Genomic DNA, 16,694 nt, shown 5'->3' on the forward strand with positions numbered 1-16,694 from the left:
GTCTTTTAAGTCAAGGACTACCTGTATTTCCCCATAATTTTATTTCAGAAGTGTCTAACTACATTTTCCATGCCTGTGCGTTACTATAATTTTAAAATAGATGTGTAGAATGATTATTATTACAGGTGTCCTCGATTTATGACAACTGAGCCCAAAATTTCTGTTGTTAAATGAAACATTTGTTAAGTTTGCCTCATTTTACGATCTTTCTCAACATAGTTATTAAATGAATTACCGCAGTCACTAAGTTAGTAACTCGGCTGTTAAGTGAATCTGGCTTCCCCATTGAGTTTGCTAGTCAGAAGGTCGCAAAAGGTGATCACATAACCCTTGGACACTGCAACGGTCATAAATATGAATCAGTTGCCTAGCATCTAAATTTGGATCACATGATCATGGGGATGCTGCAATGGTTGTAACTGTTAAAAACGGTCATGTCACTTTTTTCAGTGCCATTCACTAAATGAACTGTTTTTAAGTCCAGGACTACTTGTATTAGTAAATGATAGAAAACATTAAACTATCATTTTTCTCAACATTGCGAATGAACTTTTTTATGAACCATCAGTTTTCCTAGTAACCTAATATAGAAAGAAATTATGCAAACTGGGGGATCAATTCTGGGCTGCTCTCCTCATCTCTAACTTTGTATTTCTAACAGTACAGTACAGTTTTCCCGGTAATATAGCACCTGTTAATTTTCCAATAGGTGCAATTCAAAAGACCGTATTTTTCGGAGTATAAGACGCACCTTTTTCCCCGCTTAAAGAGGCTGAAAATTTGGGTGCGTCTTATACTCCGAATGTAGCTTTCTCCAAGCTTTTTTCCAGCCCTAACGAAGCGCTAATGAGGCACTAGCAAGTGATCTTCCACTTCCTGCTTTGCTCAGACTCTCAGCTGCTGTCCGCTGTTCTTTAGCTTTTCAGCTGTAACTAGGCGCTAGCCAAGTGAAGTGATCTCCCCTTGCTTTGCCTGCTTTTCTCATTGCTGCTTCCTCTCAGCTATGCCTTAGAAGCTGTTTTTTATCCCCAAACAGGGGATAAAAAACCAGCAAACTAATGTGCTGAAGCTGACCAGACTAAGGACGCTAGCCAGATGAATACCTAGTAGGCAGATTTCCCCCCTCCTATTTTCCTCCCCAAAAACTAAGCTGCATCTTATACTCCGAAAAAATATGGTATATCTACTTCAGATAACAATTATGCAGAGCAAAGAACGTTACAAGGAAGGCATATGAAATAATATATATCTCAGTGGATCCCTATACAGCACCACTAATCCACGCCTTAGATCTAAGAGTGCAGCGCTCAACGGGCACACTTCTACCCCAAAGCTGAATACAACATATTCCTTTTGGAACAAAAAGCAATTGCTGCCTTATCATCATTAACTTCTTGCAAACTTCTTGTATAAAAAAAATGTGTAGGCAGGGTAGCTGTAGGATGTTTATTCCTAACTCGCTCTTTGGGGAGGAAGGCTAATTACTTAATATTATCATTTGAAAAGTAGAAATACGGATTAGGTTACGGTACTGTGGGATTTTTTTTTTTCCTAAACTATAATTCTCACACATTCTTGCCACTGTAGCTGATGAAAATTAAAGTCCAAAATGACTAGAGGGCATCAGATAGTCAAACTCTGGGTCAGGTTACTTAAGAAAAAACCATTCTCAGCTCAGCTTTTCTTTCATAGCACTCAAGAGGCCCCAATGAAATTCACAGAAAGTCTCCCTTGTAATCAACAACCAATCCTGTTCTGCTTTTCTTCACTTTCCCTAGACATTTCACTCCCATATCGCACAAGGAGCTACAAGGCATGAATGGAATACATTTAATGCCCAAACATAAGCTTAGATAACCACGATATTTGAATGCATACTATCCTTGTTGTAAAAATTACTCAATTACTGGCCTTGTTGTAAAAATGTTTTTAATATACAAACGGAAATAAAAGACTAGACCAGTGTTTCCCAAAGTGTGGTACGCGTACCCCCAGGGGTACAGGAAGAGTTTGGTGGGGGTACGCGTTGCACCAGAGTTTGGTGGGGATCACGTGGGAATATCCACTGCACCGTGCTTAGCTGCGCCCACAGAACAAGGAAAGAAATAGGCGCGTATTGCAGTTTTTACACGGGAACTGGGGCCATTGTACATCGTATTGCAACTCATTATGGCGGGAACTTCTGCGCATCCTTCGCGCAGCTCGGGTTCGGCCATTTTTAAACTGCGGGAACATTAACAGTTGATGTTGAGCCGCGGAGCTGTTTAAACGCCGGAGAATTGCAATGTTAAATGTTCTTTATAATATAACTTTCGTTTATTTTGTGTATGTACCAAAAAAAGAAAAAATAAATATATTTTGATTTTTATTAAAGCGTATGTTTTTTATGAGGGGTACTCAGCGTTACGAAAATTATAGAAGGGGTACACATATGTCAAAAGTTTGGGAAACACTGGACTAGACTAACCTCTACCACCTATTTATACCTTCCAGTATTATGGTGTATTTGTACCTCTCTTTTCTGTTCAGCTAGATTAATATTTCATAATCATACTCATTCAACGTATTGCATAGTTAACACACAACCCCTTTTACCACAGGCTGGTATACTCACAGGCTGATTCAGATGTGTGTGTGGCATAGACTTTACTACAATCTGCCTGAGGGTGAGTAGAGACAAGGAGGAAAAAGAAATTACATATTTGTATGCGTCAGAAATTCATGAGGAAAGGCCTACTGAAGTATTTGCTGGCTTACAAAATGTTTCACGGACTACAGACTTACTTTGTTTCTAAGAGATCATGGGATCCCACAGGTACATCTGGAGCCTGAACCGACAGAGTCCACAAATAAAGGAATAATGTACTATTTATGTGTACCTCACTTGACCTTCTTTGGGTTACCACATTCCTGCTCCTGTGCTCTGATATACAGTATAGGGCAGTGACGGCAAACCTTTTCGGCACCGAGTGCCCAAACTGGAGCGCACTTACATGCACATGCGCATGCCAGCCAGTCGGTCTTCAGGTTTCCGGCCCACACATGCACACCGCCCAGCTGGTCTTTGCATGCACCGGAGCACTGGAAACCTGAAGACCAGCATGCCTGTTTTTTGGTTGGTTTTGGCCGTTTTTCCGGCAGTTTCAGGCCGTTTTCTGGCGCTCCTGTGCCCGTGAAGACCATGTGTGCCGGAAACCAGAAGAGCAGCTGGCGATGATCCGTGTGCCCACAGAGAGGGTTGTGCGGGCCACCTCTGGCACGCGTGCCATAGGTTCGCCATCACGGGTATAGGATAAGCCATTGGCCCAAATTTATCTTGAGGATAATGGCATTTGCATCATTCCTCTACCTTAAATTTCTTCCATTTGAAATGAGCAGGGAGAAGATTGTATTTAAAAAAAAAAAAAATCTTCCCAAGTTCAAATACCTTTGCACTGATTCAATTATGGCATTTGAATAAAAGAGAATATTCCAGAATATTTTTATGTTGTATAATCATGTAAGATGTACATATCCAATTCCTTTATATAGATAAAATCCTATGAAAATAATATTTTCCAATTATGCAAAAGAATGTAATCTAATCTCTAAAATGTTTTTTTTTTAAAGTTAGTGTCGTGGGCAACCATATTTCCTAGAGCAACTTAATTGCTTGGATTCTACTTACTTGAAATATTTCTCTTAGATTGGTGAAGCAACTGTCTCAACCCTTGGCAGGATCTCTGGAATAAGGAACAAGTTCTCTGTGAATAAAGATTACTTGAGGTAGATTGTCCCTTCAAAATTAACCAAACTAACTAGTATGCATGTTTTTGGATTAATATACTTAAAAATGCAGAAATGACCTCACACACTATAGTAGTAATTACGCTCAGGAATTAAATGAAAAATGAATTTCTCTTTAAATTTGTTTAAATTACAGCAAAACAGCAGAATGGAGACTTTAGATGACCACAATTGTCAGCCCAGATACAAGGCCAACTTGAGTTAATATTGCAGAAATTTACAACACAATGCAATGTGGAAGGAACCAGAAATTAAACCGGTAAAGAAAGCCTGCTCTGCAAAGCATCAAAAATAAATCAATGATGCAAATCAAACACCATATGCTATAAACTTGTTCCAACTGAAGTATATAATTGGAGTGATATATTTAGATGCTGAAATGCTGCTGGAAATTACAACTAACCTGCTTTTTTTTTTTTTTCAATTAACAAAGAAAAATACAATAACAAATATAATTTTACTCTATTTCTGGCTCAGCCACCACTGCACTCAACACCAGATGCTGATACAAATAATGTGAAGAGAATTCTCGTCTGCATTGTGCAAATCTGTATTGTTCTGTGTGTAGGTGTCATGGCCTATCCCCGTGATGGTGAACCTATGGCACGGGTGCCACAGGTGGCACGCGGAGCCATATTGGTGGGCACGCGAGTGTTGCCCTAGCTCAGCTCCAGCGCGCATGCGCGCACCAGCCAATTGATTTTCAGGCCTTCCAGTCCCACCGGAAGTCGGAAAACTGACTGTTTCTGGCCTCTGGAAGGCCTCCGGGGGGGATGGGGAAGGCTGTTTTTGCCCTCCCCAGGCTCCTAGAAAGCCTCTGGAGCCTGGGGAGGGGGAAAAACGGGCCTACCGGGCCCACCAGGCCATCGTGTGCCAAAAGCAGGGAGAAGTATGGAGGGGTCACGTGCACATGCGCGGGAGGGTGGGGCGCATTGAATTATGTATGTGGGCACACACGCACATGACCTCCCTGCGACCCCCGCTTTTGGCACGCAACGACAAAAAGGTTAGCCATCACTGGCCTATCCTAACCTTCCCTCCAGTAAACAATAGTAAACACTCTCTGGATTATTCCATTCAATTCAAATGACCAGTAATTGATAGAATATTTATAGCTCAGGGTTGAAATTTAGGGGGTCCTTGAGATTGGTGGTCTGAGCTTGGTCGTTTTCTTGCCAACCTTTCATTATCATACTACGTAATAACATCAGCTCAGATGATAATCAGAAATTTATTTATTTATTTATTTTATTAGATTTTTATACCGTCCTTCTTCTACTGGACAGAAATTGCCAAGCAATAAGTCTTAAATATGTAAGATCCTTTTTTTTTTTCTCATTCCTTTTGCTTGTTATACTGAAATGTGTATGAATGTAGAGGTGCCTCCTGGTGGTCACTGTAACTCAAAGCACCACAGAGGATATATGCACTGTGTAAAAATAAATCCCCCCTCTTTTAAGAAGAGATCATGTCAATCCCCAAACATGAGAGCATGGCACAATCTAAATCTGTACTGTGATCTCCCTGTGCTCTGGGAGCTTAAAAGAGGGTCTGCTGTTCTGCCAATCCTTTCTGATTGTTCTTTTAGAAGTGCACCCAAAAACCCATGATTTTCCCTTGTGAATGCACTTAATCATAAGGCTGAAAGATATTAAGGTATTTGCAGAGAAGTCAAGTAGTGGTTAGCATCATCCAGTTCAAGTCTTACAGTCAGACATTGAAGGACACAATTCTGATAGGATACACTTATTCTAGAAAACCTCCTGATAATGAAGAATCCAGCTATGATAAACTCAAAACAGTGTCTAAACAATTTATACCAGGGGTCACCAACCTTTCGCACCTGAGGGACCACTAAATTCATAATTTTAAATCCCGCGGACCACTAATATGATCTGCCTAATGACCAGCTGGGTGGGCGTGGCTAGGTGGTCATGTGGCTGGGTGGGTGTGGCCAACTCGATGTCACTCACATCGAGGGGCGCCTCGACGGCCTCTACTTGCCCCTCCCCTCCCAGCCACTCCTCGCCTGCCCACCCAGGCTACTTAGGGCCCCAACAGGAAGCAGTTGTTGGAGCTAAGCAGCCACCGTTGGCAAAACAGCTGGCTCAGTTCAAATTGGATCTGACCGAGGAGGCTCAGCAGAAGCACCTCACTGAGGACTACGAGCATAGGCTTTCCAAGCAGAGGGAAGACCTGCGGGAATGCAAGGCCAGGTACTGGCGCTTGGAGGCTCAGTGGGCTGAAATGATCAGCCAGTTCCAGGCCATGATGCAGTCCCACTGGAATGAGGCCCTCCGGCTCTTCGCCACCAGCGGCGCTTCCCTCCAGCCTTCGCGAAAGCCCCGCACCAGGAGGCCGAAGCAGACCCTAAGTCGGAATTTCTGGCCCCCTCCAACCCACACACAAAGATCCTGAAGGGGGAGACTCTCTGCAGCAACACAAACGTTCACTGCATGTATCCGGCCCAGAGGCTGAAGTTTGAGGACCCCTGATTTAGTGCAATATAAAAAATGCAAATAATTTTTCTGTGGACCACCAACATTTTTTCATGGGCCACCAGTTGGTGACCGCTGCTTTGTACAGCAATACCAATATCCAAATTCTATCACTTTTCCTTCAGCCCTTATATTATCACAGACTGAGAAGCACTTGTGACTTCCTTGCTCTACAAGCTAAAACATATGTCTGGCCTCCGGCTAGTTTCCTGGGGATCTCAAATATCTACCTTTTGGAGGAATAATCTGGTATCTATAATAATTCCTAATATACTAAACCTCATCCTTCAATTTCAGATGAAGGTTTTTTGGAATGATGCCTTTCCCCCCTGCAGGTTTCAAATGAATCATATAATCCAAATGAAGCAGCTCCAAATAATGCCCCTCAGTAGATTTAAGAATTGCAGCTTTGTCATTGCTCAGTGATCCTCTGATTTCAACACCTAGCTCTTTATTTCCATTCCCACGAACACATACATAGAGGACATCCTTGTCTTGAAATCCCCAAAACGTAGAACTCTCAATTTTCTATGCTAAATTTTCACGGAATTGCTGGCTGGGGAATTCTGAACTGAAATCTTAAATTTGGCAAGATTAAGAAAAGCTGCTTTAACTGTATCTTGTAGCAATTCAGCGCATTTTAATTCTTACAACCGAATACCTCTTTAAGGTCAGCTCTAGACTGCAGAAAGGAAAACATTTAACAAGGTTGGAATTACATAAGCAACAGACCCTTGCATTTTAAAAAGTTTATTAAATAAAGGTAAAGGTTCCCCTTGCACATATGTGCTAGTCGTTCCTGACTCTAGGGGGTGGTGCTCATCTCTGTTTCAAAGCTGAAGAGCCAGCGCTCTTCTTAAACGTCTCTATGGTCATGTGGCTGACACGACTAAATGCCAAAGGCACACGGAACGTGTTACCTTCCCACCAAAGGTGGTCCCTATTTTTCTACTTGCATTTTCTAAGTGCTTTCGAACTGCAAGGTTGGCAGAAGCTGGGACAAGTAACAGGAACTCACCCCGTTACATGGCACTAGGGATTTGAACCGCTGAACTGCCAATATTTCAATCGACAAACTCAGTGTCTTAGCCACTGAGTCACTGTGTCCCGGTGTATATGTAACCGTGACCCAATGTGTATGTAAAAAAATTAATCTTTTTAAAAGGTTAATAAATTATATTAAATTATACTATGCAGGGGTGAAATGCTCCCGGTTCGGACCGGCTCGGGCGAGTAGGTAGCGATGGCGGCGGGCAGTTTGGAGAATCGGTAGCAAAAATCCCTGCCCCCGCCCCCCATGCCCAGCTGAGCCGCGTGATCATCAGAGCTTTTTTTTTCTTTTAAATGGCTCTGACGATCCCAGCTCTGATGATCCCAGCTGAGTTGCCTGCCTTTTGAAAGCATTTTTACATGGTTTTACATGTAAAAAATGGTTTTAAAAGTAAAAAAAAAAGGCCATGCCCACCCAGACACATTACACCCCACCAAGCCACGCCCACAGAACCGGTAGTAACAAATTTTAGATTTCACCCCTGATACTATGTAACTCTACTGTGATACATAAAAGTGTTGCGTGTTATATCTCATGTTCATTTTCACAAGACAAAGAAAATGGGATTTTACAATGTCAAATATAGAATTCTGCAGTTTAACTTTCTGCTTTACCAGACAGCTGCTAGTTTCCAACGCAATAAGCTTTGCATAATATCTTTATTTTCAGAGTAACAACGTAACTACTGACATCCCAAGTACCTACCCTCCACCAATCTTGTTCCAGATTCCCCAACACAAATTATATGTTACAAATTACTCATCGCCATTTATTCTTGGAATTATCTCTTGGGCCCTGTTTTAACAGGGTTCCTCAGGATTTAGTATTTTTTCCACTCCTCATGTAACATCCACATGAAGCTGCCGATGAGATAATCCATTGCAAGGGTGAGGTATTAGCAGTCTTCCGATGATACCTAGCTTTCCATCTAGTGAACTAAGCAATGCTGTCAATATCCTGTCTCAGTCTGGAGACTGTGGGGCTTTGAAGGGGGAATCATAGGCTTCGGCTCAACCCTGGCAAGACTGAATGGCTTCTTGGCATCTGGTTCCATGGATTTACCATTGTTCTGTATGGGCTGGCATCAAATGGACCCTGCACAGAGGGGTCTTCCTGGACTCACAACTCTTGCTCAAAGGACATCTGCTGGTTGTGGGCAGGGAGGCCTTTGCACAGCTTCTTCTTTTGATTTGATTTTGATTTATATTTATATGCCGCCCTTCTCCGGAGACTCAGGGCGGCTTACAGTGCGTTAAGCAATAGCCTTCATACTTTTGTATATTTATACAAAGTCAGCTTATTGCCCCCACAAACTGGGTCCTCAATTTACCTACCTTAGAAAGGATGGAAGGCTGAGTCAACCTTGAGCCTGGCAAGATTCGAACTTACTTTAATTGCAGACAGCTTGTGCATCAATTGCACCCTTTCCTGGATTGGGACACTATGTTCTCAATTACTCATGCCCAGGTTAACAGTTGAATGGATTACTGTTAATAAGCTCTGCACAGGGCTGCCCTTGAAGAGCATCCAGAAGCCACAGCTGATGCAAAAGATAACGGTATAACATGTAGTATGATTCCAACGCAATATTGCAGGCTAACTCTGTCTACAACCAAGAGCTCGATCCTGACTGGCTCAAGGTTGACTCAGCCTTCCATCTTTCCGAGGTCGGTAAAATGAGGACCCAGATTGTTGGGGGCAAATATGATGACTCTGTAAACTGCTCTGAGTGTGCTGCAAAACGTTATGAGTGGTATATAAGTCTACGTGCTATTGCTATATAGTGGGAGTGCAGTGTAGTTATTTGCACTCCTTGAATAGCACACATTACACCGCTACTCTCTGAGCTGTATTGGCTTCCAGGTGCAATTCAAGGTGGTGATAATAACCTATAAAGTACTGAGATGTGACTGGGGTATTGAAGGAACACTTTCTCCAAGGTTATTCTACCCATCGTATCAGATATGGCAATACAGGCATGCTAAGGGTCCCATCTACTAAGGAATGTCATCTTGACAGGACCTAGAAAGACTGACTTTTCTGCTGTGGCACCTGCCATTGGGAACATTAGTACACCACCCCCAAAACTCAGACTGGCCCCTAACTTTTTGGCCTTTAGAAAGTGCCTGAAGATATGGTTGTGCCACTATGATGGGGGGGGGGAGTCCAGTGGTGGTGGAGAGCTTTTTCAGTGGTTATACTGACTAGGATGTATGGTTGCTGCTCAAGTTGTGTTTTGTATTTTAATAGTGGTTTTAATACCACTAAGAGCCTTGGTGGCGCAGCAGACTAAAGTGCTGTTAAGTAGCACCAGCTGCCTGAAATTACTGCAAGTTCAAATCTCACCAGGCTCAAGATTGACTCAACCTTCCATCCTTTCGAGGTAGGTAAAATGAGGACCCGGACTGTGGGGGCAATAAGCTGACTTTGTATAAAAAAGAAACACCGCTTGGGGGGGGGCGAAAGCCTTACTAAGCAGTATATACAAAAGTATAAAGGCTATTGCTTAACGCATTGTAAGCTGCTCTGAGTCTCCGGAGAAAGAGCGGCATATAAATCGAACCAATAAATACAGTTGTATATTTATTGATTTTATTCATATTTTTATTGTTTTATTGCTATTGTTTTTAATTAATTACAATTGTTTGTGAGGTGTTCAGAGTCACAAATGCAAGTTGGACCACTATACAAAATGAATGAATGAATGAATGAATGAATGAATGAATGAATGAATGAATGAGTGAGTGAGTGAGTGAGTGAGTGAGTGAGTGAGTGAATGAATGAATGAATGAATGAACAAACAAACAAACAAACAATCACTCTTGGGCATAAAAGTCATAGCCAAGCTCATACAGGAAACTCAGGATGACTTAACATCTCCTCCTTCATTTCCTTAATAGCTGTACTAAGCAGAATTTCTCCATCAACCATTATCCCAGCCTGGGATAGAAACCAATGTTGTATAAAATTCCCCATACATGTTAATGAACTTATTGGGAACACTAAACAGAATGAAGTTTCCCAGAGTATGTTCTGTTGCACAAACACACATAATAAAATCCCTATGCTACTCTATCACAGATGATTATGATTTCAGAAGCAATGAAACCACATGTTGGTATTCGTTCAAGACTAACCATGGCGCTCTGAGTCTGAGAGATGAGGAGGAAGAGTACCTGAAGGGCCAACCTCTCAATATAGTAAAAACTGGCTGCCTTCCTGTCTGAGGATGAAGTTCTTTCCTACCACATCTCTGTTTCGTTCAAGATTCTGTTGGATAAGGGCTAAAGCTAAGTCCAATGATCCCAAACCCAACCAAGAAAAGTCTCTACGTATCTGTGGCAGACCTCTTAATTTAAGAATAAACAGTTCTACGCTGGCACAGCAAGCACCAGTTATCTAGGCAAACCCAATGGAAACTGTACAACTCATGGAACAAGCCAACATTAACACACACTAAATCACACTCTGCAGAGCTGGCAATAAGAAACTCATAGGTAACTCTAAAAACAACACAGAAGCTGTGCCTGTTTTATTGAATATATTTAAAAACAAGTCAAATGTATTTAAAACTAAACTTTTCTTGAAGAATTGCCTTACACTTTTACTGAGAACAATGAGCATTGTTTATTTCAAGGACAAATCGGGCACCGCTACTTTTTCCAATATTAAATTAAATTTCCAGCACAATGACAGGATTCCATCCTTTTGCTCCAGCTTTGCTTCGCTAGATGCCAGTCTGCCATGAACTATGGGGGAAGGGAGCTGGAGTAAAGCAAAATTAAGCACTATGCCATCCCAAGGCATCGGCTCACCACTCCAAGACCACAGGTTGGGAAATGGAAAGTAACAGCTCACGATCCAGCCCATCTTTGCAGAGATAGTTACCAACACTTTCTTCAAATGTAACTGAACAATTGGGAGATAATAAGGGGGGAGGAATGAAAAGGGAAAAGTTAACTGGAAGATTTTCACATGCAAAACCTCAATTCTGGCTTTGCTTTACTGTAACCACTTGGCTTTTTAGTAAAATAATTCTTTTTGCTACACATGGAGTCGAAAGTATTTCTTTCCTACAAGACCAAACTGTAACAGGCCTGACACACAATTTTGAATTCCAGCATAAATCAGGAAACTGTAACCTTGGCATGAACTGCAGGAAATATTTCCTAAGAAATGAAACAGTATTGAGAATCCACCAGCCTATAGACATTGAGTTCTAATCCATCATTTTGCTGTCCTATTATAATTCTCCCCAAAAGAGGGAACAGCTAGCAAGAGATTGTTACTTCTATTACTGGTCCCCAGACAGTTCATAACAACATGAGTTACAATCAGCTGATCAATATATTTATGAAACAAGCTTAATTGCATCATAATCTTCCTTTCCAAAAAAAGAAACAGGGAAAGAACAACTAAGAAATTTATGAATATTTAGTATTACCCAATTTGGTATTCATCTATAATCAATTCAATACAGATAGTCCTTATTTAACAAGTGTCTTATACAGTGACCATTCACAGTTACAACAGTGGAAAAAAAGTAACTTTGTGCCCTTCACAGTTCTGTGGAGCAAAGGAAAGAGTGCAGTACACTCTGAAGTAAGAGTATAAGCACAGCATGGTTTCAGTTAGTGATCACTTCATTTAATGGCCAAGTTGCCAGTCCCAACTTGGTTGTTAAATGAGGACTAACTATATATGAATAAAATAAATATTCTACTGTACTCAATAGCCAGTTAAATGCTTTTAAAGGTCAAAAAGAAAAGCATGAAAACCACAACGTAATAGCTGACTCATATACATGTGTTTGCCATCATTGCCCAATTACATTATTGTTAAAAATAAACTGTCTGAACCAGATTTTAAAGTACACACAGATACAAAGTGTATTTTGCAGGTACAGCATTGTCAAGATTTGAAGATACAATCTACAAGTCAAGCAGGTCAGTTCCAAAATATTTCGGAAATAATTGTATTCTAAGACTTATCATACCATCCAAAGTACTTTTAATTTGTCAGGGTTCATTTCACCAAAATCCTTTGTGTAGATGTTTAGAGGGGAGAATAAGCAGTTGCCATGGAAATTAAGAAATGTGGTTTACTACCAAAATTCAACCACAATCTGCACCAATATTTTGGGATCAATAATATGGACGGTTCCAGTATAGGTAATTGGGTTATAACAAAAATTGGGACTGGAAATTACTATTGCCAAGGGATTATGTAGCTTCATGAAAGCAGTTCTGGCAGTCTTGGTTGCCACTGTTAAGTGAAGCTCATGTGGGTCATTAAACGAAGACCTCACCTGACCTGACTTCCTGCCAGTTTCTGCAATGACTTTGTTTGTGGGGATGCTGCGTTGGCTGAAACTCCAAGGACCCCTTGTAAGTCCCCTTCATACATCGCCATTACAAGTTGGAACTATTACTGAACGAGTGATTGTAACGTAAGCAGTGGTGGGCTGCTGCCGGTTTGGGCGAACCAGTAGTTCCGACCAGCGGCTGGACCCGCCCACCCCGCCTGGTGCTATCACGTCCTATATAATTGCCTGTTTTTCGATGCTGTGAGCATGCGCGGAAAGCACACGCTCACATTTTCAGTTCCGAGCGAACTGGTTGTTACAGTATGTGACGCCCACCTCTGAACGTAAGGACTAGTTGCATCAAACCCACAGAAAAGAGCTTCATGTGGCCTGCACCCACTTCTTTCTCTAGGAGTATCTATATTTCAAACAGCCTCCTCGGTGTCCATGCTGTTAAGCCCCCTTGACATAGGAGGGCCCTCCTTTGGCAGGGAGGTTTTCAAAATAATGTACCAGACTCCTTGCAGTCTAGACTGGAAATTGTTAAAAGATTTATGCAACTGCCTAGATCAATGGCATTGATTAGAAAGAAAGTTAAGGTTACAATCAGGAATTCGAGCGATAGCTTCTTTCAAATGAGATCCCCATTTAGCCAATTTAGAACAGCAAAAGCCGTGCCCACTTCCTTGCACTTTTTCATCCAGGGCTGGAAGCAAGCAGTCCTCATCTGTTTCCTGCTCTGATTATTGACAGCCTTCCTAATGATTTGACAAATAACTCTTGCTCACTGAGAGAAAGGTTGCGGAGTTCATTCTGATCTCTCTCCTGATACTGATGCCATTGTTGTTCTCTTTCTGAGAACTTTTCAGGTTTTGTTAGGTTGTAATGGATTTCTGTCTCTTGGTGTTCCATCAACACACTCTTGAATTCTCTTCCTGGTTTTCATTTTGTTGCCTATTCAATACTATGTATGTTAGTCCTCATTTAGCAATCACAAGTGGAACTGGCAATTCCATCACTATAAACGAAGGGATCACAAAGTGGAAAATCATGTGATCCAGGCTATGCTTCCTAGTTCAAAATTGACAAAACTAATCAGTTTCATACCTTCAGCTTTTGTTGGCCTCCTAACTATTCCCCCATCCTTTGGAATGCTCACTTGGGACAATTAAAAAAAAAAAGTTTGTATTCACATTTGTTGAGAGAGGAAGGGATTACAAGAAAGTAAGTAGGAACACAGTGAGGAATACACATCAAAATAATGTAGTGGCATTGGCGGCCGCGAATGTGCTATGCAAACAGCCCCATTGTGTGCCTGCTTACTCTTTTATTATCCCTTCATCTCCAAACTCTCCAGTCTCAAAAGTGTGGGGGGGAGGAATAAAAAATAAGCAATTTCTATGGCAATCTCTTCTGTGCTTAACTTGTTCTCCCTCTCTCACAGAGTAAGATTGGAGAGAAAGGGATTAAAAGAAAGTAAGAAGTCACACAATGGGGAATACACTGGGCTGTGTGCATAGTGCGCTTGCAGCTATTGGCACATTGCTTTCAATGTACAATATATTCCCCACTGTATGTCTGCTTACTCTCTTGTAATCCTTCCTTTAATCTCTCTCGTCTGCAAGGGGGGAAACAAGGACAAAGAGCAGGTTAACACATACTGACAGTATGGTAATCACAAGGCTGAAAGACACTGCTAAGGTCATAAATGCAGGTATTGCTTACAAAATTATTTTTTCAGCACTGTTGTAAGCTTGAACAGTCACTGAATGATGCCGTTGGTAAGTGAGGACTATCTGGACAGTAATTGTATTAATTTTAATACATATTGATCTTCCTGTTCATATACAACAGTGTTTTTTAGTTTAGCGTGGGATACATTAGTAAGATAAATGTCTTTGAGCAGCATGGAAAAATATTTTTATGAACATGAAGCATCATCAATATTATAGGAAAATACAGTAGAAGTAAACACAAATGTGTCTTACATTACTAAAAAATAAAAACTCACCCACTTGGCAATTGGACACCCCTGGGAACTTTTTCCTTCTCTGCCTGTATACACCACTACCTCTATTCTTACAGCACTTCCTTTTGCTCCATACCTGCACAAAGGGAAACAGAAAAATAATTCATTAATAGATGATCAAAGGACAGCAACAGTTACTGTGAGATCCATTCTGAATTTCTGAAGGCAATACTCAATACTCATCTAATCCCTACCAAAAGAGCATAACATAACAAAACAGATAGATTTTTTTAAACAACAAAGCATTAAACTTGAGGCATCACGTTACCACAAAGAGAAAGGCCTGACGTTGCTTCTAAAAATGAGATTCTCTGTTTCTGAAGATCCTCAAAAACCTTAAGATTTAAGGGCAGTCACCAACATGTCTTCCAGGGGTGGCATTCACTTCCTTTCTCTACCGGTTCGCAAATGTGAGCACGTGCACACACTCGCTTCGCTCGCTCGCACGCACCCAGTCCACGCATGCACCCGGCCTTCCATGTATGTGCTTTGCTTGCGTGTGCACCTTCTGCACAGGCGCCCGGCCTCAAAAATTTGGCTAAATAGAATGGCAAAGAGCCGGGGTGGGTGGGAGGTCCACCCGTGATTTCCGCTACCGGTTCGGGCAAAGTGGTCCGAACCGGCTGAATACCACCTTTGATATCTTCCCAGGGATACACAGTGCTCTAAGACAGCATGCTAGTGCACTTACAAACAGAAGGCTAAAATGAAAGGATAGAAATTTCAAGGAATTAAATTTCATCTATACATTTGAAGAAATTTCTTCAACCTCTTACCTTATCAGCTCTACTAGGTGAACTGTCGATCAGGAAAAGCAACTCCACAGGAAATATTTTATAGAGATTGGCTAGATTAACAAAATCTTGCAAGTCTGATTATTCTTTCCCCCTTTTTATACTGCAATGAAATAGGGAGGCGTCTGCCTGAGCCACTTCCAAATTCTATCTCATTGTGACTTAGTAAAGCTTCAACCCTTTTTTCCTAGGCAACAGATCGTGCATATCACCTTAATTACTCCTTAGGTGTAGCTCTCCAGCCTTGAAAATACTACCCAAGAGGCTGTAATTACTTTTTTTAATAGTATGAACAGGGTTATGGAACAGCTTTCCCCAACTTGGCTGGAAAATTATGATGAAGTCCACGCCATCTGGAAGGATGCCTAAATTGGACTAGGCCAAACTAGAGGATTTTCAAGATCCATTCCAACATATAGAAATGTCCTATGTTTTCCCTGTCTTGTTAGAAATCTTACTTTTACTGCAAGTAAGAGACAGTTTTGTCTACTGGTTAAGGCACCAGGCTAGAAAGCAGGAGACCCAGAGTTCAAGTTCCATTGCCTAGAGCAGGGGTATCAAACTAGATTTCTTCAAGGGAAGGATCAGCATTGTACTTCTCCACGAGCCCCGGGGGGGGGGGGGGCAAGACGGGACGGACACCTCCTGCAGCACCGTCAGTCAAAATGGGATGTGGGGGCTTCAAGCGGCCCCTCTGTGCCCCGTTTTGGCCAGCAGAGTGCTGCAGGAGACCATCCAGGCCAAAATTGGCATATGGGGGGCCTCACCCAGGCACCCTGCACTCCATTTTGGCTGCCAGAGGCAGCGTGGGCCAGTCCTTTGCTATTTCCTGGCCGGCCCTGCAGGCCAGATTTAAGCACCCCATGGGCCAGATCTGGCCTGCGGGCCTAGAGTTATTTGTAAAAAATAATAAGAGTGGGATACATATAAATCAAATACCATATTTTTCGGAGTATAAGACGCACCTTTTTCCCCCCAAAAAGAGAATGAAAATCTGGGTGCATCTTATACACCGAATGTAGCCCCGCCCACCCACTGGCCCTTACCCTTTGGCCTCTGCCTCCCAGCAATTTACCTCCTTGCAGCAAGAAGAAACAGCCCATTTCAGCTTCAGCACAGCCTAATTAGCACAAGTTGATTGTCCCTTGGATTGGCCTCCCGACTCTCAGCTGTTTCAGGCTGCAGGGATTTGCCATTGCCTATTGCTGTGCGGGCCTCTGCTGTTTGCTGC

The 16,694-nt window shown here is 41.9% G+C and overlaps 1 protein-coding gene across 2 annotated transcripts in view; it reads right to left on the minus strand.

The window, feature by feature from the left end:
• TET1 (tet methylcytosine dioxygenase 1) overlaps positions 1–16,694 on the minus strand; it is a 100,049-nt gene that overhangs the window by 17,701 nt on the left and 65,654 nt on the right. For both annotated transcript variants that reach the window (XM_060682236.2, XM_060682237.2), the window contains one exon: positions 14,652–14,745. In XM_060682236.2, coding sequence (XP_060538219.2) covers positions 14,652–14,745 — 94 coding nt within the window. The remainder of the gene's footprint in view (positions 1–14,651; positions 14,746–16,694) is intronic.

The sequence above is a fragment of the Pantherophis guttatus genome, chromosome 6 (genome assembly GCF_059756535.1).
Source record: "Pantherophis guttatus breed Tessera chromosome 6, ASM5975653v1, whole genome shotgun sequence".
Classification (NCBI taxonomy): Eukaryota; Metazoa; Chordata; class Lepidosauria; order Squamata; family Colubridae; genus Pantherophis; species Pantherophis guttatus.